Below are 24131 nucleotides of genomic sequence, written 5' to 3'. Positions count from 1 at the left end.
CAAAAAACATCAGTTTGAAAAGGAACAGAACTGATGCCAAGAGTACTCCAACCTGGACAAAACCTGAGACAGCCGAACTTATAGCTAAACTGCAAGTAAATCTGTACTCTGACTCCCTATGCTGGAAGAATATTTAGTTGATTAACTTTTCTATTGCCACACTCTGCTTCCCTGTTACAACTAGGACTGTCAGTGGTATCAATATTAAATGAAGTTGCTCTGAAGTTGAAGTTTTTTGTTTGTTCGTTTTTTAAAAAGGAGGAACATGTTTTTAGGCTGAAAAAAAGTATGCACACATATGTACAGCTACGTTAATTTTCAGAAATACAGCGCTTTGTACAGGGCTCTGCCTACTCTCCCAAATCTACATCTGCTGACTGAGTAGGCACTCATTTGGTTACAAGGCTTTTGAAACAATCCTTATGTTCATGTAGCAAAGAACAAGCATCCACTGCCAGAACCATTGCCTGGGAACCTTCCGGTAGGAGATTCAAATAGAGTTGTAGAAGCAGTCTTTTTAATGTATTGTTTGCGTGCCAGGCAAAACTGTTGTGCTGGCAAATTAACAGGTATGTCTACAGATATGGGAAGAAAGCATATTTCCAATTAAATGAGATGATCTGTCCTATTTTGTGGTTGTTTTTTTTTTTTTTTTGCATGCAAAGATGTCCCACGTGATCCAACAAAAATGAAAACAAAAGTACTGAAAATAAAAGTACTTTAGTAGTTATATTTTAAGTATCAAACAGGTAAGGGATCTATTCTTCTTCGTAGGAGATGCCTGTTTTACAGTCTAGAAGATCAACTTACGCAGCTAAGATGCATTTTCACAAGCTTCTCTCAGTACACACCATGAGGTGGTATTTCATGCAGTGTGAGAAAGATCCTCAAGGATTCAGCCAACTCACCTGCTGTCCATTTCACTCAGACACATCCTCACACTAAGTAAGCTAAAAAAAACTTGTTTCTGTTTGACAGATGTTTGTGTGAGCAGTGCTCTGCAAACTGAATACGCAAAATTCACCAAACTTAGAAATATAAAGTTGAACTTCAAGCACTAGCACCAAAGTGAAGCTCTCTACAACTGTTCTAATATTATTTTATAACATCAAGAAAGGCTCTTACTTCATGCAACAGATCTTTGTTTCTAACCACATTGGGTAGCCTGTTTTAGTTCAGTTTATGGGCACATCCTGTACACTCTTGCACAGTTGAGTAATCTCATTCAATTCCAAAGGCTTATTTATGAGCCTAAAGATGACTTACAGTAATAAAGAGCTACACCCTTGTCGTTCCAGCACTCACCTGCTCACTGCCAACGTTATCATAATATAAACAATGAAAAAAAAAAAGTAATCAAACTATTTTCAACCATGTCTGAGCAAAGCACAGCTATGCAGAGAAGTACAAACAAGGATCCTATTGCAGCTTCCAATTCCTGCACCAGTTCAAGCCAAAAATGAAATTTTACCTACAATTTCTAGGAGAATTAAAAGTTCTTTTCAGTATGGATCTAAGGCAGAAGCATCTGCCGTCATTTCTTACATGGGAATGAATCACATGCTTTTTCAATACATTGCCAGTATTTCTTTCTTTCTTATATCAGGACAAAATTCACAAAGCAAACCATTTCATCTAGCATGCTGCTTTGCAAGATAAACGCAAATCCAAGATATTTCAGATTAGCAAGACTTTTTTCTTTTGATAAAACCTTGCTTATATGGGTTGTTTTCTCCCTTGTAGCTGCTGACGCCATCATTTTTATTTTAACCTGTAATATACCTCCATATCTCCTTCTTTCTTACTCTTCATGGAAAAAAAGCCCTCTCATATCCCATTTCCCATTCCATTTACTTCTTGTTTCTCCCTGTGAGAGGCTGTGCTCCAGCTAAGGGAAAGTTAACATCCTGGAGTGGGGCCATCACACAAGGAAATGGATCTTTCACCGCCTGCCACAAGCTATCAGGATTCCCCCTACACAGAGGCAATTCAAGCAGAAACGTTTGCCAATGTAAATTCACTTGAATTGTATGAACAGAGAAGGACCAGAGAGAATTAGGTCTGGAGAGGCTGCTTCCGTGATAAAGCTGAGCTAATAAACAAGTTAACAAAACACCCTGACTTCAAATGTTGAGAGCTTCAAAGAAGGGTCAAGTAACAAAAAACTTGTGATATTTCTGACAAAATTGTTACTTTGCATCAATCAACTGAATATTTTTATTTAGGCTTCACAGACTACAAAGAAATAAAGCCTTTTAAGGAAAGAAAGGGCAAAGGCTTTGCATAGAACTTCACTGCTTACCCCTGTCAGTGCAATGTGCATGCCAGAGCCAGACCAAAAATGTCCTTCTCCTGATTTGTAGCACCTGCTAACGTCTCCTAACTGATGTCAGCTTGCAGCAGAGAGACGCTGTTTCACATTATCTAGCAAAGTGAGGAACTGAGAAAAGCAAGGAGAGACTTCCTTTGATTTCAAACATCTGTGATGTATTTATTTACCTATTTATGTTGGAATTTTATCTAGAAGCTTTGGGTTTATCAGATCTGTACTTTCAAAGTATGATCCATGCCACACAAATGTAAATATTTTGGGCTGATGAGAAAATGGTTTTGAAGTACATCAGCTCTGTTCATTTTTCCTTATTTTTGGACAACAGTGTTAAATGAAATCACAGATGCATGCACAATGGTCCTAAAGATTCAACAATTTAAGGTGGATGCTGTCAACAATTGTTATATAAAGCTTTGTATCTTTAAAGAAGAATACTCAGAGTGAAGTATAGAATCACAGAATCATGTTTCATAGAGATGTTTCATTTTATGTAAAAGCTCATAAATGAAATGCATACAGATCAGAATAATGTAGTTCATTTTGCCGGTTACATCATAACTAGAAGATTCTTGCACAATTTACAAAAGAATACAATCAATAGAGCCAAAAAAAGTGCTTTTTTGTTGCGCGATAAGTCAAGCTTCTGCACTTCTGCTCTGGATTCAGCTAAAATAGAGTTAACTTTCTTCCTGGTAGCTGATACTGTACTTCATTTTGGATTTAGTATGAAAAAAGCATTGTTAATACATCAGTGTTTTAGTTGTTGCCGAGCACTGCTGCACAAAATCAAGGATGTTTCAGCTTCTCATACTGCTCTGCCAGCAAAGAGTCTGGGGATGCACAAGGAGCTGGGAGGGGACAGAACTGGGACAGCTGACCCTAACTGGCCAAAGGAATGTTCCATACCATTTCACATCATGTTGCACAATAAAAGTGGAGATGTTGACCAGAGGGACAGATGCTACAGCTGCATTGTGCAACGCTTGTTTTGTCTGTTTTACCACAGTTTTCCTTCCTATTAAACTGTCTTTATCTCAAGTCACGAGTTTTTCTTCCCACCCTGTGCCACTATCTCCACTTCTCTTCCCTGTGCCTGTGTTAAGCTGCCTGCGAGGCTAAACCACAGCAGCTTCGTCTGTTACTCAGGTCTTGTAGCTATAGCTGCTGCATAGATTAAGACATGATGCACTGAACAAGCTGAAAAAAAAAAAAAAAAACATTCTTCATAGGAGTTTGTGCTAGCAGGAAGGGACAAAACGGGGAACGTAATGCCGGCGAGAGCAGAGCCGACCACCGGCCGAGTGGGTACCATGGACAGCGCCAGCATCACGTGCAGCGAGGGCAGCCTGACAGGAAAGTCAATATAACAACTCCGGGAAGGGGGGAAGAAAGTTTAAAAAACAATAATAATAATTTAAAAATCAAGCGTCATCCAGCTGCTCTCCAGGAGCTGCAGAGTTAGCCTGCTCACTCGTCATCCACGCGACCAGCACAAGTCAGACCTTCATGCATCCGCTTTATCAAATATCCCTTTGTGGAAAGTCTCCACCTCCCCATCACCAGCGTCAGTGCTGGAAGCCAGGATTAAAGCTAATAGAAGGAAAGCAAGCCGGGTAGGTTTATCAGCGCTGCTCAAGGGGTTTTATGGCCATTACTGAATCAGTTTAGACTTCCCTCTGTTGATTCACCTGCCTCAGCAGTTACCACACTAATATTAGGTAAGCACAAAAGACGTAAAGTTCAGTTGCAATAAAACGTAAATAAAAGTTTATTGCAGGGTGTGTAAATCTAAAATTTTAAATTAATCAAGACAGCAGCCTCTAGGCAACTTCAAACGCTATCTTATTTTTTTCCACGCTTAACTGTGTCCTACCAGGCACAGTACAAAAGCCTTGTACTTAAACCCACTTTCTTTTGGCCAAACTACTCATCCTGTAGGTTAATGCTGAAGAAGGGGCCATCGCGTTGATGCTGTGGAAGGGGCCACTATGACTGCTCTAAGCTTTTTGTATCAGGTATACAGCATACCTAACACAGGAATTTCCTATTGGCAATTTTGTAGCCCTCTACTTCTGAAGCAGTGAGGCCATTATAACTTATTTTTCCCTAGATAATGCAGTGCAACAGGGAAATTGGAAACAACAAAGAATATGACACTGCAGTTCACTATTTTTTTTTTTTCCAAAAAGCTCCAAAAGTCAAGCTAATACCTTTAAATAGCTCACCACAGAGCAGATACTAACGCTCAGCTTCAAGCCAATTCAGTATAATCAAAATCCAAAATTGAATTCAGAGGAAGAATTGGAAAAACATATAAAGTTAACCAACGCAACTATCCAATGCTGCCATTATTAGTCTACTAAGTAACAACATTTCTTTTCAAAATGTTTCTTGTTCCAATGAAAGCTTTTTCTGTGCGTCAATTATTTCTCAAAAAAATTAACTCAAAGAACTTCACCAAAAAGCCAATAGCATTAGAAACAAATTAGCAAAAAAAAAAAAAAAAAAAGACATAGGGAAAAAACATTTAAATATCAGTACCAGATTGCTTTATATGTAATAATTTGCAGGAAATACAAACTGAAATTGATATGTAAACACCCCAACTTTTTTGGTGGTGCATAGCAGTGCTCAGAATGTCTCTCTGTAATTTTCCTTTCAGTCACATAAACACTTTGACTTGATGCTTTTCATTTACATTTCTCAAATTTAATTGAGATCCACTAAAACCAATACTTCCATAAAAAAGCTTCCAGATTTGATAATCTGTTTCTTTTCTGCTGTTTGATTTTATTATTATATAAATAAAAAGTTATGTCAAAGGATGACACAAGCTGCTTGTTCCCAGTATTTGCTGCAGATTTTGAATAGATTTATTCAGCTTAATCTGCCAATTTTCTGTACAGACCATGGCCCAGTAGCACCAGGTATTTCAGGAATCTTCGGGCCACATCCCTATATCTTCTCCCCACACTATTTTCAAGGTGTGCACTGAGTATAATAAGTGTGACTGCAAAACACACTCATCAATATCTCTTCAATGTTTACGGAAAGAAGGAAGAGGCTGACGCTTCATCACCTACTAAACAGCAAACTGCCACAGAACAAAAGAATAACCTCTGGGCTTTCAAGAGCCATAAGCCTGGATTGAGATTCTCACCTTTCATGTTTCCTGTTTCCTTTGTAGGGAATAACTTTTATTACTCCCTGTTTTATGACCACATGAAATTATGAACAAGATCACAACAGTAATATTTGACACATTGTTTTCACTAGGGCCAGGATGATGCTCCTCTGTTTGCTCTGCTTTCATTGGAAAATAAAAAGAAACCAAAAACAGAAGTTTACCTTCCAAGCATCACTTCTCCTAGTGGTGGGAATACTGACAAAAAACTGACATTGACATTTTTAAACTTCTGTTCGGCCAGTCTTACACTGATGTTTGCTCCTCCAGCACACACTTCTACAGCTGAAAGCCCAACCACACTCTCCAGTGCTAGAAGGTGCCTGGTTGTGTGAGCACCAGGGAAGGCCGTGCTCTAGGGCTGTTGTCATGAACTCCTGAGCACAAAGCACTACAGGTGCAGGTCCTGGAATACCTGCCATAGGAGAATCACATCCCAGCCCCAGGAGCAACCCAAACTGCAGGCCAAGGTTGTGAAACCCCCATTAAAAACACAGCACAGAGTTTCCAGCACCATAAAGGAGCCCAGGTAAAAATGGGTAAATGGGAAAAGCAGGTTATCTCACTACAGTGGCACCCACTAGCTTTTGCAGGACTAGGTAACAAGACCACCCAAAGCCACCTTTCCCCAAACTATGAATAGTGCTCACTCCAGTTCCCATGCAGTGGAGTGCCACAGGCAACAACAACACTCACATGAAGCGATCTCATTGCTTACTAACCCCAAAATTAGAGCCAGCAAGACTTCAGAGTGTTCATCTCTTTTCCCAATAAACAAACTCCAAAACCCCTAGTGACAATTCAAAGCCCTTCTGCCTCAGTTACCACTTACACAGAGCCAAACTTTTTTTTTCCTCCCAAGCCCTCTTAAACAAACAGCTTTTAGGATGCTTCGCAATGCAGAAAAGAATAGGGTTAATTGGCTCCCCTGAGTAATAAAAGTATAACTGATTTCATCCAGAACACCTGTCGTGACCACAAATGAACTACATAAATGTTGATTTTTTTTTTTTTTTAAAGCAAAAAAAGTCTGGTAAGCAATGCAACAGAACAGCAGGAGCCTAGCTGCGTTTATTCCAGTCTGACTACAAACACTGCAGCATTGGTAGCATCAGAAGAAAAACAAAAGCCACAGCTATCCTTCTTACCTGAAGCATGATCAAGGCCTGTAGGTATCTCTGCACATCAGAATGCATCTTTCCTTCTCTCCAAAAAGCAACATCCAGCTAACACCCACATCACGGAGGAAGATCCAAGGGGAGCTGTGTGTGCAGCCTATTTCAAGCTTTCTCACCTCTAAGTGACCTGAATGAACTCTGAGGATGGAACAAGCTACAGGTGGGGAGAATGACTTGCCTGCTGAAGCTGCCTGCAGCTGCCATCCTTCCCAAGGCTTCCTCAGCTGTGCCCTTTAACAGAAATCTCTGCTCTTCCCTCCCTCTCAATCCACTCCAAAAAACAAACTAAAGCTGGAGTAAGGCATCTGCTCTACATCTTGATCCCAGGGCAGGAGGCAGGAGAGCCCCAGCAGCAGGCATAGCCCAGGTGAACCATCTCTATAATGGAGGAAAGCAGCATCCCTAGCGTTGAACACAGTCTCCTCGCTGGGAATACTTCTGAAGGGACTGGAGAAGAAGTACATGGTGCAAGAAGCGTAAGATGACACACAACCTGTGCTCTTGCCCTGATACCGAAGGTCACCTAACCCTGGTAGGTCCTATGTCTTTTGCCACAAACAGGACACAGGGAGAAGCAGCCAGTCTAAGAACTGGAGGCAGCAGTCCCAACAAGGGATGCTGGCCAACGGTTTGGGCAAGCTCCCAGCTGTACGACTGCCGTAGGGTTAAGCACATAGGTGTGGAAGTGATCCAACAAGTCATCCCAGCTGTCAGCCCAGAGCCAGCATTTTGATGGACCATCCTTAACAGTGGGACTTAGTTCAGCATAAGTACCAGCCAGAGGAAAATAGAGGGAGAAACAAAAAGGAGCATGCAGGTGGATAAGAAGCAAATAATAAAAGAGAAGCTTCTATCACAGGAACTGACATCATGGAATGGCTTATGTTGGAAGGGACCTTAAATCCAAAGAAATGCAATTGTATGGAAGCATTTGGCCCACTTTCCTCTGCCTTTTTAAAAAGCAGCACAGAAGAGCCTGGTGTCCACACCTAACAGGGATCCCTGGTTCCCGGAGTGCCAGCTTTGTCCTTGCCCCTGGGTCAGCCTAACCCCATGCACTGAGCCTTTTCCCAAAGCAGCATTTGTGTGGCATGGACAAACACAAGCCCTCCCGTGTCCCTCCTTTTAAAAGCAGACTTCGGAGGAAAAAAACTGCTGCAGGAGATGGCATTTATTGCAGGTAACAGAGAAGGAGTGACTGCTCGCACTGCCGCTATGGGGCTGGGTCCTGCGAAAATAAAGAAATAAAGAAATAAAAAATAAAAAGAAAATCCCAAAGATCTTAAAAACAAAGCCAGCAGTAGGTGGTTGGGGATGAAATGATGCGCGTTGGCATGGGCGGTTCTAAGCGTTTGCTTATCCCAAGCAGATCTTTAACAACCCCTCCTTTCTAACCCGACAGATCCAAGGGGTTACGGTGTCGGTGAGCTGCGATCTCTTATTTCAAGGAGCATCATCGGAAAGACGCTTTGACAAGTTTGTAGCGTTGAACCCGGCGTTTTTCGGGAGGAAAATCCCGTGCGGGCAGCGCTTGGGGAAAGGGTTAACTCGGTGGCCGCGATGCGTATGAAATGATGGTAAATTACCCGGCGCGTTCTCCCGGGGAAGAAATTAGACTTCAAAAGGGCTGGAGCCCTCCTGAATATATATCAAGCAGATGGGCTGATGCGCTGTCTCGCTGATGCGCAGTTGATTAACCGCTCCATAAAGCGCGGCAGCACCGCTCGGGTGCGCGTCGCTGTCCCGCGTTGGGCACGGGAGCGCGCACCAGGGCGGGCGAGAGGACACGGGGATTACAGCGATTAAACACAAATACAATAAACGATAAAGAAGGAAGTTTGGATGAATGAGAAATTAGGTCGTTGTAAGTGGGTGCGATTTGCTCCGCCAGCCCCAAAACTCGTTTTCCTAGTCCCGAATGTCGCTCTCCTAGACCCAGGTCTCGGTTTCCCTGCCCGGCGCACGGGGGCACGGCTCCGAGCGGCGGCAGCCCGGTGCGAAGGGCTCCGGTGTCCCCGTCCCGAGCCGGGAGGGAGGGAGCGCACGGCAGAAAGGCAGCGGGGGCAGCGAGGAAACGCTTCGACGTGTTGACACGTCCTGGCCGCGCTCCCAAAGGCGTCCCTCTGCCACCCGATAGCCCTTCGGAAGGGGCTCTCTGCCTTCCCCGGAGTCGAGTCAGCGGGGGGTTGCCCTCGGCGAGGAGGGATCTTGGGGGCTCCGCGCGGCCCCCGCCGGTGACATTCCTGCAGGGGAGCGGCGGCGATATCGCAGAGCTTTGCAGCAGATGCGAGAGCCGCGCGTCCCTGGAGAGCTCCGCCGGCTCCCCACGTGTGCAAGAGGCTAAAGGGAGAGGAGCCATGGGAGCACGCACACGCGTGAGACCCCCCCGCGCAAGCAGGCGTTGCTTTTGTATCCCACTCCGACGGCCGTCGCTCCTCGGGCGAGGCGAGGAGGGGGCCGGGGGGAGACCCGAGCGCGGGCTGCCGGGGCGGAGGGGGAGGGGGGGGAGCACGGCGGAGCTCCCCGCGGGCCGCAGCTCCCCGGGGCGCCGCCTGAAAGGCCGCCGCGCCGCGCTCACCAGCTGACAGCGCGTGCTCCACTCCAGACACGGCGCACCGCGGCCGGGAGCGCGGCCAGCCCCCCCCGGGCCGCCCCGCCGCATTGTCCGCCCCGCTCTAATTAAGAAGCTCCGGGGTTAACCCTTTCTCCCCCCCCTCCTTCCTTCCTTCTATCCCCGGGGCCAGATGTTGGGCAAACAGCAGCCGGAGAACCGCACCCCGAAGAAAACGGAGCATTACGGCCGAAACCGAGCGGACCCGCTTTAAAGAAATGCCTCAAAAAGCGATAAAAAATGGCACAAAGCAAAGCAGCCGCGAAGTGCGCGCTCTCCGCTTTGCAAACTTTGCGCTCGTCCGTGCAAAACAAACACTGTCGTGAGCTCAATAAAGCGATTTATCCATCTTCATTACTTAAAGAAATGTTGTCTCTTTGTTTGTTTGGGAGCGTGCTTAGCTTGCACCGCAGAGTTGATGCCTTTGCTAGTATCTTGGATACTTGGATCCCACTTTGGAAGGTAGGAGCTAATTGCTAATAATGGAGAGAAAGGAAGCAGCCAGCATAGCGGGAGCGGCCCGGCATATGGGGAATGAGCGCTCCGAAACGCTCAATATTCAACTTTCCAAAATATTAATGAGATTAGAGCAACCTGCAGCTCTACGTTCCAGCTTGTTAACGGGGGGAGGGAGAGGGGGCTGCCAAGCGGTTGTTATGCAAACTCCGGGGCTGAACCTCAACATGGAAATGCGCTGCGCATCTCTTTCAGAGATGTGTTAGGGAAAAAAAAAAAGAAAAGAAAAGAAAAGAAAAAGAAAGAAAGAAAGAAAGAAAGAAAGAAAAGAAGAAGAAGAAGAAAAAAAAACCCCTCAGACAACGAGAGCTGAGGATCTGCTGCGCTCCGCTGTCGGGGGGACTCCCGGTGCCGGGAGCGCGGAGGGCGGATGTGCGCGTCGCGATGGTTGCGCTCCAATTGCGCGGCCCGGCCGCTTCGTGATGGCTTAAAGCACCGCCGCCGGTTCGTGGGGAGGAAAGCACAACGAGAGGGAACGAAACGAAAGGAGAGAGGAAACAAATAAACCAACCACCGTAAAATAGAGTAAAATAAAATAAAGCCCTGGTCCCCCACCCCTCCAAAAGAATTAAACTTTGTTACTGGGTGATGATATTCCTCCTCGCCGCATTCCTCTCCCCCCACCTCCCCCTCCCGCCGGCAAGATACGGCCCCGGCAACGAAAGGTGCTCCCTCCTCCAGCGCTTTGGGAAGGGAGAAGGGGGGGGGACCGTCCCGCTGAACTCTTCACCCCGTGCGGCCGCTCTGTGCCGAGGGCCGAGCGAGGGTCGGTTACCGGGGGACAGGTGCGCGGCTCGGGCAGCGTCCGCTCTGCCCGGCCCGGCTCCACTCGCGGACCACCTGCGGGGAGCGGCACTCGCTGCCCGTTGCGGGGGGGCGATACGGCCGTGGCGCTCCGCGTGCTGTGCGGATGGGGCCACGTCCCGGCGCGGAGTGTGCGGGGAGAAGGGGGAACGCGACCGCGCCGAAGCTTCGCTTCGCCTTTTTATTTTTCCGCCTTTATTTGATCTCGACAAAAAAAATAAAATAAAATAATACATAAACCAGTGGCAATTGGCTGGGCTAAAATTCAAATAAACGATTTTCGTCGTAGAAAAGTTTTGCTTAAAAAAACAAACAAACAAACAAACAACAACAAAAAAAAACAAACAACCAGAAAGCAGAAATAGTAGCAAACACTCCGTAATAAATAAGTTTCCTATTACCACAAAAGCGAAATAAAACGAACATAAACGTTTGACACGAGAGAAGAGTTCGCGTTTTTCAGGCTCGGCGCCCACCGCGGCGCGGGGCTTCCCTTGGCAGCCGGCGGTCCTCCTCCGCTCCCCCCGACTCCGCCGCTGATAAAGTGCTCTGCGCCGCGCTCTCCCCGGGAGCGCCGCCTCGGCGCGTTCTGCGGGGACGAGACGGGACGGGACGGGACGGACGTCGCGGCGGTGCTCGCCCCGCGTTGGCAGGAAGGGACGGGAGCGGCTTCTGGGCAACGGAAACTCTGGAAGGAGCGACTACGCAGCGGCGTAACGACGCGGCCCCGGCGGCAGCGGGCAGGTGGGAGGCGCGGCCCCGCAGCTCCCTAGCTGGCCTCGTCCGAGTCACTGTAGTGGGAGCGCGGCGAGAACTCCCCGTCGCTGCGGTGAGAGCGCGGCGACGCTTTGCTCCTCTCGGGCTGCTGCGGCGCGGGCGGCCCCAGGAGCAGCGCGGGAGAAGGCGCTTTCTGCGCCGGGAAAGAAGGGAAGCGCAGCGGCTCGAGCTGCGCCGCGAAACCGCCCGCGGCCGCCGCCGGGGGGAAGCGAGTCCTGGCGGGCGCGGGGGGCGAGGCGCGGGGCGGCGGAGGAGGGGGCGGCGGGGGAGGCTCGAAGGGGGCCCCGCGGAGCTCGGCCTTGGCGGGCGGCTCGGGGGGCGCGGGCGGCCCGTGCAGCAGCTCGGCGAGGGCGCTGATGTAGATTTGCGCCATCTGCAGCGTCTCGTACTTGGAGAGCTTCTTGTCGTTGTTGAAGGAGGGGATGACATTACGCAGCTGGTCGAAGGCGTGGTTCAGCCCGTGCATCCGCCGCCGCTCCCGCGCGTTGGCCGCCAGCCGCCGCTGCTTCTGCACGCCGCTCACCTGCGCCCGCGGCCCGGCCCCGCCGCCGCCGCCCCGCGGCCGCCCGCCGCCGCCCCGCGCTCCCCCGGGGCTGCTCCCGCCGGAACGCCGCGCCGCGCCCCCCGCCACGGCCGCCTCGTCCTCCTCGTCGGCGGGCAGCAGGTAGCGCGGCGACGCGGCGGGCACGCGTGCGGCGCAGCACACGCCCAGCCAGCCGGGGGCGAAGCCGCAGCCGCCCGCCTCCGGCCCCAGCAGCGGCTCGGGCTCCCGCCCGCCCTCGACCCACTCGGCGGCGGCGGCCCGCGGCAGGCTCATGGCTCGGCCGCGGCGCCCATGGGACGAGGCACGGCACGGCTCGACGGACGGCTGCCAGCGGCGCCCGCCTGCTGCCCGCCCGCCTCGCGCGTGGCAGCCGCCGTCTCCGGTGTCGGCCGTGCGCCGCGCCCCCCTTTAAGGAGCGGCACGCGCCGGGGTCCCGTCCCGGCTCCCCCGCTCCCCCCTCCCTCCCCGCGCTCCCTCCCTTAGCGCCCCACCCCTCCCCGCGCCGGTCGCGTGTCGGGGCGGCCAATGGCGCGGGCGGGTGGGGGGCCGGCGCGTGCGGGGAGCCAATGGCGCGCGGGGCGCGGGGAGGGCGGTGGGGCGGGGGGGGAGCGGCGGCACGCGCGGCCGCCCCGCCCGGGGAGGCGCGCGCCTGGCGCCCGTCCCGCGCCGCTGCCCTGGGCGGACGGGGGCAAAGCGGAGCCCTCGGCTGCTGTGGGAGCCCCTCGGAGCCGAGCGGGCCGTCCACGTCCGACGCTGTTCAGAGCGGGGGGGAAATACTGCTTTGGAGGGCGCCGCTCTCCGCGTCGCGCGCTCAGAGTCAAAGCCAAAGGCGCGGGGCGGTGCGCGCTCGGCGCTGCTCCCCCAGAATAAGATAAATGTAAGGGACGGAGAACTCCTGGGGCCGGCTGAGCTCATTCTGCATTCAGCGCCGCCCGGCCCTTTTCTCTCTCCTTTCTCCTCTCTTTGTATGTTCAAGCCTACTTGAGTTTCTTTTTTCCTTTTGTAGGAGTTGGTTCTTTTGAAGCGGTTCGAGGCACGCCCTGCGCAGAGGGAACTTCACGGGAGTCGGAAACACAAGCACACCGCTCTGCAGCGCTTACTGTACAATAGCAGGAATGCGGGAGCCGTGGAAATGAAGCTGCCCTCTCTCTCCAAGTGTCAAAGCTTTCAGAGCCGCACGAACTGGACGCGGCCCCGTATCTTTATGCAGATTTCCTCCGCTCCCCCCCCCCCCCCCCCCGGCCGGGTTCGGGCCGAGGCAGCGGCGCGGGGTCAGCACGCAGCGGTGTCACGGAGAAATGGGTTACAGACGGGGGCGGGGAGGGGGGCTGGGGGGGAGGGGGGGGGAAGGAGAAGAGAAGACGCGCAAAAAGCCTCCTCTGTCGTTACAGCCAGGGACGTTCTCAAAGCACACAAAGCGCACACGGGTCAGCCCTCGGCTTAATTGTGCTCGACACCCCGATTACTCATTCAATCTCGCTTCAGGATCTGTGGTCAGCGCGGCAGGCACCGCCGCAGATTAGGAAGTATCCCGTTCCTCCCTTGCCCTATTTTCTTTGCGGGTTTCCTTCCCTCAGCCTGCGCTGCTCTGCAGCTCTGGCGCGGCAGTGCCCATCCCGGCGGCACGGAGCCGGGACAGACCCGCAGCGGATGTGCAAAGCCAGTGCCAGCCCCGTGCCCTCAGCGATTGCGCCACCGACCAGATCAGCCACCCGACGACAACAGTCATTTATCTCAGAGCACGTGGGATCGAAGCAGGGCCCGAGAACAGCCTTTCCTAAGGCTCCTCCCGTAATCAGTGGGGATGCTTCGCTTTTGAAAGTGTTTTAAACGTGGATCAGAAGCGACGACTGCAAGGAACGCAAACCCCAGCTGCCCCATTGCTGCAGCCTCCAGCACCTTTGAAGGCTGCCCTGTCCCACCCATGGGCAGCACGACCACCCCGGGACACGGATGTGCCCCAGTGCTGCAAAGCGACCTTGCCGGGTGGGTCATCACTCCTGCCTCATCCACTTTGGGTATTTGGGGGCCCATCAAAGTAATTCCCGCTTCCTGGTCCCACAAAGATCAGGTGCAGACCCACGCCCTGGGCCTCATCCTGCTGACAGTTCCTGCCACGCACAGTTGGTTCTCGTGCGTGTACTCCCACTGCCTCCAAGTGATGCGCGCGGCATCACTGCAACAACACTCGCTACCTCCTGGGGCCATTGTGGGGCATAATGAATTCAGCTTCCTCATCTGTGTGGAAATCTTGGCTATGGCACGTATACCTACGCCTGCTCTGCTCCTTTAGTTACGTTGCTGCAACTTTTACTAAGAACTTATGCTAATGTTTTACAAATAAAAAGCCTTATGTTCATGGAAGTATGACTAATAATTTTCTTTCAGTTGCTGTTTTAAAAAGTATTCTGAGTTAAAACCGCTCAGCAAGACATTTCCTATGAAGCTGCTTGACACTCTCAGTCCTTGCGGTGTCTGAGCACTGGGGCACTGGGCTGGGAGTCACTCAGCATCAGCCCTTCAGAAAGCCAGCAAAGCCAACCACAAAGAGCCATCAAGCTGGGGTTTTGGGGGCTGCTGCCCTAGAAGGTTTGGAAGGAAGTGAGCCGTTTCCTCCTGGCCATAGAGATGCAGAGGGCTGCAGCTGTTTGGTTGGTGCATCTGACAGCAACTGTGACCCAGAGACCTGGCATTAGCTGGATTAGGGTCTGTGTTACTGCATACATCCCAGAACTAAGCACTGGAGGAAGAAGCATTCGTGATGTACAATTACTCCCTGCACAGAATTGGAAGCTTTTCCTTTCAATTAAAAAACCAAACCAAAACAAAAAAGCCTTAATGCAATACAAGCACTAGTATCAGACCCGTGGGATTTTTGTGTCACAGGCTTTACACCTCTGCCATTCTCAGTTTCCTCACCTGTTTAACAGTGATCTTATTCCAGATTTAGTTTGCTTGCCCTCTGCAGCAGCAACAACTGTGCTGGGCCTGGCTGTGGTCACACACATAACCAACAAGTTCATTGCCTCAGTTGCTTGAAATAAGCATCAACAAACTGTCTCCTGCTTAAGGCACTGCATGCTATAAACATGTTAGCAAGAGGAAGGAAGGAAGAATCTGACATCTTAAACAGTCTCTATGCTTCCTCTCACCAGCAGCATTACCACAGCAGTGAGCTGGGAACGGTGGGCTCTGCTTGAGTCATACAGGGCCTTAAACACAGGATCCCAAACTGAGGCACTTCCAGCATTGCCTCAGCAATCAGCAGCCATGAGTCTACTTCTGCCAGAACGGAAGGAGGTTTCTTAGACGTGCAAATGTCAACCTTTGCAGGTCTCCTAAGGAAAGCAGATCCCCCTAAGGTTCCTACAATGTGGGGACTATGCATTTGGAGTCCCTCTAGAGGACAAAATGAAGAGAATGGACCCAAGTGGCTGCTGATCAACGCCTCACATCAACCCCCCAGACTGCAGAGTATTTACCCAGGAAGGAAACACCTGTCAGCCAAGAAAAAACAACCTCTCCATCCACAGGAAACCCTCTGCCAGCCCTGTGTAACTCCCGACAGCAAAGAGGCTGTCAGGAACAACCAGCTTCCATCACCACACAGCTCCACGTTCCATCACCACGCAACATTTAGAAGCCACCGGGGTGAATGGCTGTGAAAACCACCTGCTTTGAATACATCCTCATCCGTCCGCTGCTCCTTGAAGCTGGATACCCCGAGTCTTAAGAATGAAAGTTTAAATACTTCTTAGTAAAGTAGAACCAGGGTTATTACTATTTTTCTTAACTGTGTGTCCAATCTGACAACTGCCACAATGCAAGCCTCCGCAGAGTGCACTGATGCCTGCAATGCATCACTGTGCTTGGGGATGCTCATTGGGAATCCTGTAGCCCTCGGGCAGGCCCTCTCTGTAGCGAGCCCTGCCTCTGGCATAGCCTGGAGCTGCAGTTCTCTTTGCTCCGCAGCTGGAGGAAGACCTGCGATAGAGTTCACAGGCACTGTTCTTTTCTAGGATGCTTTGAAACTTCCTGAAAGGTTCAGGAGATCCCACGAGGAGAGGATTCCCTTCTATCCCCTCCGTGAGACCCACGTCAAAGCCAGAGGCAGCCGCCATCGAGCACCACGCGTGGCCCCCCGCACCTTGCAGCAACCGCAGCGAAGCCCTACGGACGTGCCCCATTTCACCCTTGCAATGGCAGCGAGGGGCTCGGGGCCAGCACACGGCGTGCCACCCTCCGCCGCCCGCCGCCAGCCCCGCGTCCCCCCCGCGCCCCTCGGGTGGGTTGTGCGTGGCAGGGCCGTCCCTCTGCGAACAACAGGTTGGATATTGTAGGTGTGGGTTATTAAAGTGTCCCCGGCACAATGGCGGTCTGTGTCCCATTCGCCACGCTTGGGCTCCTCTTTGGAAAGCGCACACAAGAGGTGACACGGCGCTGGCCCCCGCCATTATCCCGTCTGCATAGCAGCGCGGGCCGCCCCGTCTCCCGGGAAATGGGCTCCGCAACCGCCGCCCGCCACCGCCGGGGCCACCGCGCCCGCGCACGGCTCCGCGCCCCGCGACGGCGGCCGCCCCTCACGGCAGCGCCCGGCGGGTGGGCGGCCTCGCTCGGGGCCCTCCTCTCCGGGCGGTGCCGCAGCGCCACCAGCTGGGCGGCGGCGGGAGACGCAGCCTCCGGCCCTCGGCTCGCAGCCCGCGCCGCAGCGCCTGCGCTTTCTCACAGTTCCGAGCAGGCGCCGAGACCTCCAGAGGAGTGCTCACAGAAGGGCAGCGCAGGGTCTAGAAAAGCGTTATGAGGAGCAGCTAAGGGAAATGGGGCTGTTTAGTCTTCAGGTGGCTGCGAGACCGCATCGCTCTCTACAACTATTTGACAGGAGGTTGTAGCGGAGGTGTCGGTCCATTTCCTCAGCTGACAAGCGATAGGGACGCAAGGAAATGGCTTCAGGTTGCGCAAGGGGAGGTTTAAATTGGATGTCAGGATGAACATCGTCACAGATTGGGTGATCAGGCACTGGAACTGCCCAGGGAAGTAGTGGAGGTACTTCAGAGATAAGGGCTGTGGAGGGTTGGGTGAGCTCTCATCTTGCACTTGGCCAGCCCTCTGCATGGGGCCATTAGGAGCCGTGAGGAGTCGCCTTGGTAAACACAACACTTAGCTGGGGCAGATGTGCTTGAGACAGCCTGGCTTGGATTTACTGCTAAGAGAGCAAGAGACACGCAGATTTAGCCGCTCCTGTCTGGTGCTTTTGTGTTAGGATTTACCCCCTCCACCCTTTTTTTTGGGGGGGTGGGGCATGCTGATTGGCTACCACTCCCTTGGTAAGGTGAAGGGGATATGTATACGGAAGCACCATCCTTTCTGTTTTCTTGTGTAGCTCTAGCCTACAAAACAGGAATTTGTGTATGTGATCCAGATCAGTTTCTACTTAAGCTTCATAATCACCTCAGCAAGCAACTATATACTGCAGATAGTAACCTGCCACCTGTGAGTTTGGATGCAAAGCTGCTCATATGTGTCAATACTTACAGAGTAAGTATTTAGAAATACTAATAGAAATCAGTTTTGCATTTCTATAAACCACACTAACAGTCTTAACACAGATGTGACAAGGCCTGCATTTGTCAAGGCCTTTAAAATGAAGGCTGCATCAATCAATTTGCTCTTCAGAAGTCGTATTTCCAAGTTTGTAACCTCTTCTTTTGCCCCATCTTTCATCTCCGTGGAGGAAGAACAAAGCCCCGTGTCCCATACCAGCTGTACCTTGGGCACTGAAAAGGAGTTGCATTTGCAGAGCGGTTGGATTAGGTGACCTCTAAGGGTCCTTTCCAACTCAAGGAATTCTATGATTCTATGATAGCACGGCAGGATTTTGGGGGGAGTCGTATGAAGTATTTTAGGGAACCTGATTTGTTCTTTGAGGCAGAGAGTCAAGAGAAATGAGAAGAAAGCATCACCTACCATCCCTCAAACCTGCAGAGAACCAAGCAGCAGCAGAACTTACACAGACAGGGCTGTAAAAGCTAGTGAGACAAACCACTCAGTGTTGCCAAAGCACTGTTCGACAGAGCAGCATATTTTCTTGCTACACTACATGTTTCTTGTTGTGGTTGCTGCCACACCACAGAGACTTTTCCTTCAAAGTGTGTTGGAGTGTAGGAATACATTATGAGCTTTGATCATAATACTTGCTTCTCTCTCCCATGGGTAAGCGAGAGAATTAATTAGCAGGAATGTGGATCAACAGGGATTGCTCCTACTGTGGTCCACCACAGAGAAATACACAGGGAATATTCAAAACCAATATTTAAGACCTCTCCACGGTGTATTTCAAGAAACAAATGAGCAGGTGAGAAATACAAGTTTACCCACAGCAGCAGGGCTATGACATGCTCATCGAGTTGCCCACTCCCTCTTTTTGATTTAATTTCCAGCAAATACAGAACATGTGCCACCTCCCCACTATGCTCCTAGGCAAAGCACCTGCAGCATCTTCTGGCTGCCCTGGGATCATCCCTTGGCAGCCAGACCTGGGGGTTAAACAGCATCCCTGAGACCTCACCCACTTGAACTTCTATTGCTGGTCAGTTTCTTATATATAGAAGGAAGCAAGTAGACAGTTGAAGCAGTTTCCCCAGCTGCAAAGCACTCACCTGGAGGGCTGAAATGCAACACAGAGAGCTGCAAAAGCAAACCTCCCTATTCCACATAGGAGGAGGCTAAGCCTGAACTACCAGCACTGTTATTCTGCTGCCACATTGGCTGCAGCATGACCCAGAGGAGGAATTGAAGCAAACACCTACAGCTGTGTGATTACTTGGAGAGCTCAGTGACTGCCCCCACACCTCCATTTTATTTTATTTTTATTGATTTTATTTTGCTGAGGAGGGTGGAGGAAGTGGTTAGCCTTACACTGGCTGATAGCTGGAATATTCCTTGCTCCAAACAGATGACGCACCAGTAGAATAAAAAGGATTGCTGTGGAACGGCAAAATAACAAACAGCTTCATTTACAACACTATCAAATCTAGCTATTAGTTGGTTTTTTTTTTAGTAAATTAATTAATGTATTTATTTTGGCAGGCCACAACACACTTGTATTAACCTAGGGACTTGCTTTTTGGAGAGATTGCTTTTGGTTAGGAATTAATTAGGCCATGAAACATTTTGCCCTCACAAGGCTGCCTTGGGAGGCTTTGATTTCTGACTTCACATGTATGAGACACAAGTAGCAGGGTATGATGGTGATGAGTTTGCTGTTGCTTCCTGGTCTTGATGCGAAGCATGAATGCATGTGTTCACATCCCAGTACTTAACAAAAAAAGTATCCAGGACTCATTCTTGGGAGCAGATACTTGATGTTGACATGTATTTCAAAACAGCTCCGCAGAACAAAGAGGAAACACAGCTCTCTGAACTGAGGGAGTGTGAATACAGCAGGGCTGTGCTGGTACAATGCTGCTTTTGTTTTGGAAACTATTTTTTTTCATCTCTTACAACCACGAGTGTGCACATGAGAAACTGCTTTACTTTTCATCCCGTCACCTTTGCGCAGGTGTGTGAAATCAAACATACCCAGGGTATTAAGCTCCAGCATGCTTTCTGGCCCAGCTGCAGTGGGTGTGCTAGCACAGAACGGTACCCTTACATCCTCATCAGTTTGCAGCATCCCACGTTGGTGTGGAAGGAAAAGAAAACACGTCTTAAAAACCTGATATATCGAGGGAAATTGTACCAGCACTTCATTTTGACAAGACAGGAGGACATCGCATGATGCTACAGCTCTGATCATGCTGTGGCTGGACCAGTGACAGCTATAATCACTCACCTGTTTGCTGCAGCAGGACATTTTTTTTCTCTCCGGGTATTTCACCATCAGTCAGTAGAGCCATCCGACCAAGCAAATCTTTGAAACCAGTTTAATATGCTTTGTGCCACTGCTCACTTTTTCACTTGTAGCTGGTACGTCAGAATGGGTGTATAACCTGAATCACCAGGCCAACAATTAATCTTTATACACAGCTGGCTGGTATTTTCAGCAGCCCACCTGCAGCAGGAATGCTTGACAGTCTTTAATACAGTACTTTTACCTCACTGACTTTTTATTTAGAGACAGGGAGGAGAAATGTCACAAACAGTTAAATTAGCTTCTTATGAAGAGTAAATAGGCTGTGTCTCTTAAGATACCCAGCTCTGGATAGGTGTGTTTGGGAGCACAAGTGACAGGGACAAGTTCACATTAAATGTAAAGTGAATGATCTGTCAAGGCCAGGAGTACAGCACTTCTCATGGCGTCACAGTGGCTTTACAGCTCAGGAATAACCTGAAAGCAGGACTCTGATCATGCAAGCATTTTTGGGACTACAGGAACCCCTGCCTATGGTAATATACTCTAACATCCTGTTGCTGGGCATTCAGTGCCCGTTGACACGCATGGCTATTGGCAGTAGCCTGTGGGCACCTTTTATCCTCAAGTCATTTTCAGTAATTTCCTTCAGATGTATATGTTTTCTGGACTCAGATTATTATTACTTTTTTAATGTAGCACTGAATTGAGGTCTCCTTCCAATGTATTTTTGTTTTTGAAACTAGAAAATAAGACTCAACCGCCCTCTCCCTTGGTGTAGGCACAACACTGACAAGTGGACCCCTGCCACCAAAGGGAAATCTGACAGTGCCCAGCGTTTAAGCAGGAGGAAACACGAGTTTAGAAAACAATTTTATTAGACAAATTATTTAGACAAATTATACACAGAAAGCTCTGCCACTTGTAACTGAGGCCTCCAAAAAGTGTTTTGTGTATCTGTATAATAGGCAACACATCAAAATAGGCCTATTTTAAATATCGTACATGGTTAACAGATTTCTTCTTTAATAGCTAAAATCACTGCAACATCTGGTATGTCCCTACGTAGCTTGTTGGAAAGAAATTGTATTTTTTTTTTATCTTTTTTTTTCTCAGAGGTGTGGATGAGTTCATGAATGTTACAAGGGAGAAGCAAGTTGTGCATGCTTTTAGACGCTTGCTATCCCAGAAACAAAATGGCCTTTTGCACGATAAGAATTTGTTCTGCCTTACACAGTAGACAATATTCGAAGATTTAGTACAAAAAACAGTGACAGTACAAGATGCTCCCCCAGAACAGAATTAGCATCAAAATAGAATAGGTCTGAAGAATATACCTTTTAATTTATCCTAAAGCAAATCGCAGAGGTTGATTCCTATTAATCCTAGCCAAAGAATGAGTTAGGTTAAAATAAGTGTATGGCTGCATTAAAAACAAAACCAAACCGAAAAACCTCACGGGATAAACTGCTTGCTTTCTACTTAGCCTCATCTTTAGCTTTAAGGATTACAAATTGAAAGCTCTTCCTACATTTCTAACAGGTAACAGCGTTACTTTAAAAAGCTGGTGCCAAAACCGGCACTGGTTCTGCTCTCACTGCTCTTCTTTCTCTTGTTCTATACAGTTGGCACTAATATAAAAAGTATGTAGCTCCTCTAAATCTAACTTAACATATAAAGGGTTAAAATGAGCGCCGGTTCATATATTGTTTTCTCCTTCGAGCAATATGTGATTATAATTAAGGCCACATCAGTATTTCTCAAGGGCTTTTGCTCCACTAACACCATTATCGTATTGATCAGCCGTACTGATTTGGAAAATAATTTATTAACCTTTGATCTATGTTTAAACTTCTCTAGAGCTATATTAGTTGCTCACGAGCATGGTATACCTAAGAGAGTGTTCCGTCTGTCTAATTAATTGAAAGTAAAATTATCAAGGTTAGCCATATAGAATGCTCAACAGCCAATGCAAAACCTAATCGAATGAGTTACATCTAGGTACAAACTTTAAATTGTCCTGGATGTTCTAATAAAAAAGTATAAAATATGCTCTGTTGGCAAACAATGCAAGTCAGAATAACATTAAAAGCGACCCGTCTTTTCTAAATGAAAAGACCCCTGCACTGTACATCTTTCCTGTATACAACACATTTTACTAAAGCTTTATTAAATGAATTGCAGTAGCAACGGCTGCCATTTTATAGCTATATATACATGTATATATATATACATACTTGTGTGTATATATGTATATATATATATGTATGAGATACTAATTTATTTAACACAACAGAGGCTTCTGCCATATGATACAGTTTACTGTACATAAGAAAAACTTTTAACACTGTACAATCACATAAAGGTCATATGCACTGTTGCAGTGCAAAAGTAGATTTAACTGTAGTCTTTACTGGCATAGTAATGGCTTTTGTAATCCTACAAAATTGCATTCTCATATAATGGGGCCTGAATGGTCTTTCAACTTCATTTATTTTGCTTTCTCTCTCTCTCTTTTTTTTTTCTTCTTTTTTTTCTCCATTTTGCCTTTTTTTCTTTTTTTTTTTTTTTTCATCTTTTAAACTGCAGAGTTTGCCTTTGGTCCACAGTTAAAAGGACACACAGCAGTGGAGCGCTGACCGCACGCAGCAGAATAGATGTAAAGGACTTAAGTTATTGCAAGTATAGTAAAAAAAGGCAGTTGGGGAGGAGGAGCCAATGCCCTTCTGTAAAGTAATCCTCAGGGTTTTCTTATGCATTAATCACTACCATGTTTCCTATATTTAAGTATATGAAAAGCCTGAAGTAACCAAAACCTAACGTGGTGATAAATGAAAGAATAAGTGACTTGAGTAGTAAAGAGAATAAAGAGAGAAAGGAAAGAGGAGACCAGACTGAGAAAGCAGAGAAGAGGAGGAGTTGTTACTAATAATCCTGATTCTTTTCTTAAATAAAATAAAGGAAAAAAAAAAAAAAAAACCCAACAACAAATTTTAAAAACAAAAAAAGAAAAGAAAAGAAAAAGGTTACATCCATGTTAGTCCCACAACATTACAGCCGCTCCTTGCAAAGGGAGTCCTAGAAAAGAAACAGTGAAGAAATTCGGTCTGATGCTCATATGGAGGTGCCTCGGTCTGGGTCACTGCCGAGGTTCAGCCCCAGAGTTGGAGTTGGTTGGTAAGGGATAGATGACATTGTTTTGATGGGGCTTCTGAAAAAGCCTCCGTTTGGTGCCCTGTGCCTAAAAGGGCCAGTTCGGTGCTCGGGTACGCTGCCGAAGGAGAAGCCAGAAGCAGCTTTGGCAGACAGCGTGCGGCTCAGCGTCTGGATCTGTTCTGGTATGAAGGTTGTTGTGGTGATGTGAGTGTTTCTGAAGTCACTGATTTGCTCCAGTGCTTGACGGGTGGGCAAAGTGTCAATGTCCAGCGGGGTCAAGTCAATCGACGATGTGGAAAACTGTTTATGGGGACTGTCATCATCTGTGCAGAGGCTGTTCACGCGCCTGTGGAGGTGTTCCAGATCAATTTCCTTGTCATCCTGGGGAAGGAGAAGAACAAGATGTACCGCTCACCACCACCGCCATGTTTTTTGCAGGATTGAAGCTTCACAGTGCAATCAGAACTGCTTGGTAAACAAAATACACGCTTACTAAAGCTTCCTCTTAGCTGTGGGCAGCTCTAAGCATCACCAGTAAACATCCCCACCTCCTTAAGCTGCATGAGCTAAAACAAAATCATGCAGACCCTTTCCCACATCTGCCTTCAAACCCTGTGTCTGAATGACAAAATTCCAAGAGCTACTGATAGGTTTCTTCATAGAATGAAAACAGAGCATCACCTCAAATGTCTGGGATGATGCCAGTCCTTAAATGATGACTAAATTTGAATGACAAAATGAGGGACTCTGAGGGGCCAGACTTCTTCTTCATTAGTGTTCATTTTCTCAGGGCTTAAGGATGGGCTAAAATCTTCTCAGGTTGATTTTTGCTTTTATAATATAGAAAAGCTGAGCTTCCAGGCCCAAATCCAAGCACTGGCATCTCATTGACATCACACAGGAAGGAGCACACCAGATGATTTTAAACTGTGATGTCAAAAGCTCTCTCCTTACCTATAAAGAAGCAATTCCATAGATTCAGTTGGAATTACGCTGCTGTTGTGTGAGAAGGCAGCCTGGAGGATTTATTATAACAAAGCATCACTCCTCTTACCTCTGTCCTTTTTCCTTCTTAAGCCCAGTGAACTCCATTAGAGAGGCTTCTTTGTTATAACTGAGATTTTAAATGCATGGGAATTTAAAAAAGAAGAATGTCCTGTGTGACCCAATAAATCACCTA

General features: G+C 48.5%; 2 protein-coding genes across 5 annotated transcripts in view; both read right to left on the bottom strand.

Moving 5' to 3' along the window:
• Positions 1 to 10792: 10792 nt before the first annotated feature.
• On the bottom strand, positions 10793 to 12330 carry ATOH1 (atonal homolog 1 (Drosophila)). Its single transcript, XM_004941130.5, has one exon. The coding sequence runs from the start codon at positions 12217 to 12219 to the stop codon at positions 11395 to 11397; it is 825 nt and encodes a 274-aa protein (XP_004941187.3). The 5' UTR covers positions 12220 to 12330; the 3' UTR covers positions 10793 to 11394.
• Positions 12331 to 20655: 8325 nt separating this feature from the next.
• Positions 20656 to 24131, bottom strand: part of GRID2 (glutamate ionotropic receptor delta type subunit 2) — a 696754-nt gene continuing 693278 nt past the window's right edge. For 3 of the 4 annotated variants that reach the window (XM_015276600.4, XM_420483.8, XM_046940760.1), the window contains one exon: positions 20656 to 23332. In XM_015276600.4, coding sequence (XP_015132086.1) covers positions 22910 to 23332 — 423 coding nt within the window. In that variant the 3' untranslated portion in view covers positions 20656 to 22909. The remainder of the gene's footprint in view (positions 23333 to 24131) is intronic. The other variant, XR_212218.5, reaches the window with a different exon arrangement.

This window comes from Gallus gallus, chromosome 4, assembly GCF_016699485.2.
Source record: "Gallus gallus isolate bGalGal1 chromosome 4, bGalGal1.mat.broiler.GRCg7b, whole genome shotgun sequence".
Lineage (NCBI taxonomy): Eukaryota > Metazoa > Chordata > Aves > Galliformes > Phasianidae > Gallus > Gallus gallus.
This window is presented reverse-complemented; position numbering and strand designations above follow the sequence as displayed.

Coding starts and splice junctions, on each gene's coding strand:
- ATOH1 (XM_004941130.5), bottom strand. CDS start 12,219: ATGAGCCTGCCGCGGGCCGCCGCCGCCGAGTGGGTCGAGGGCGGGCGG.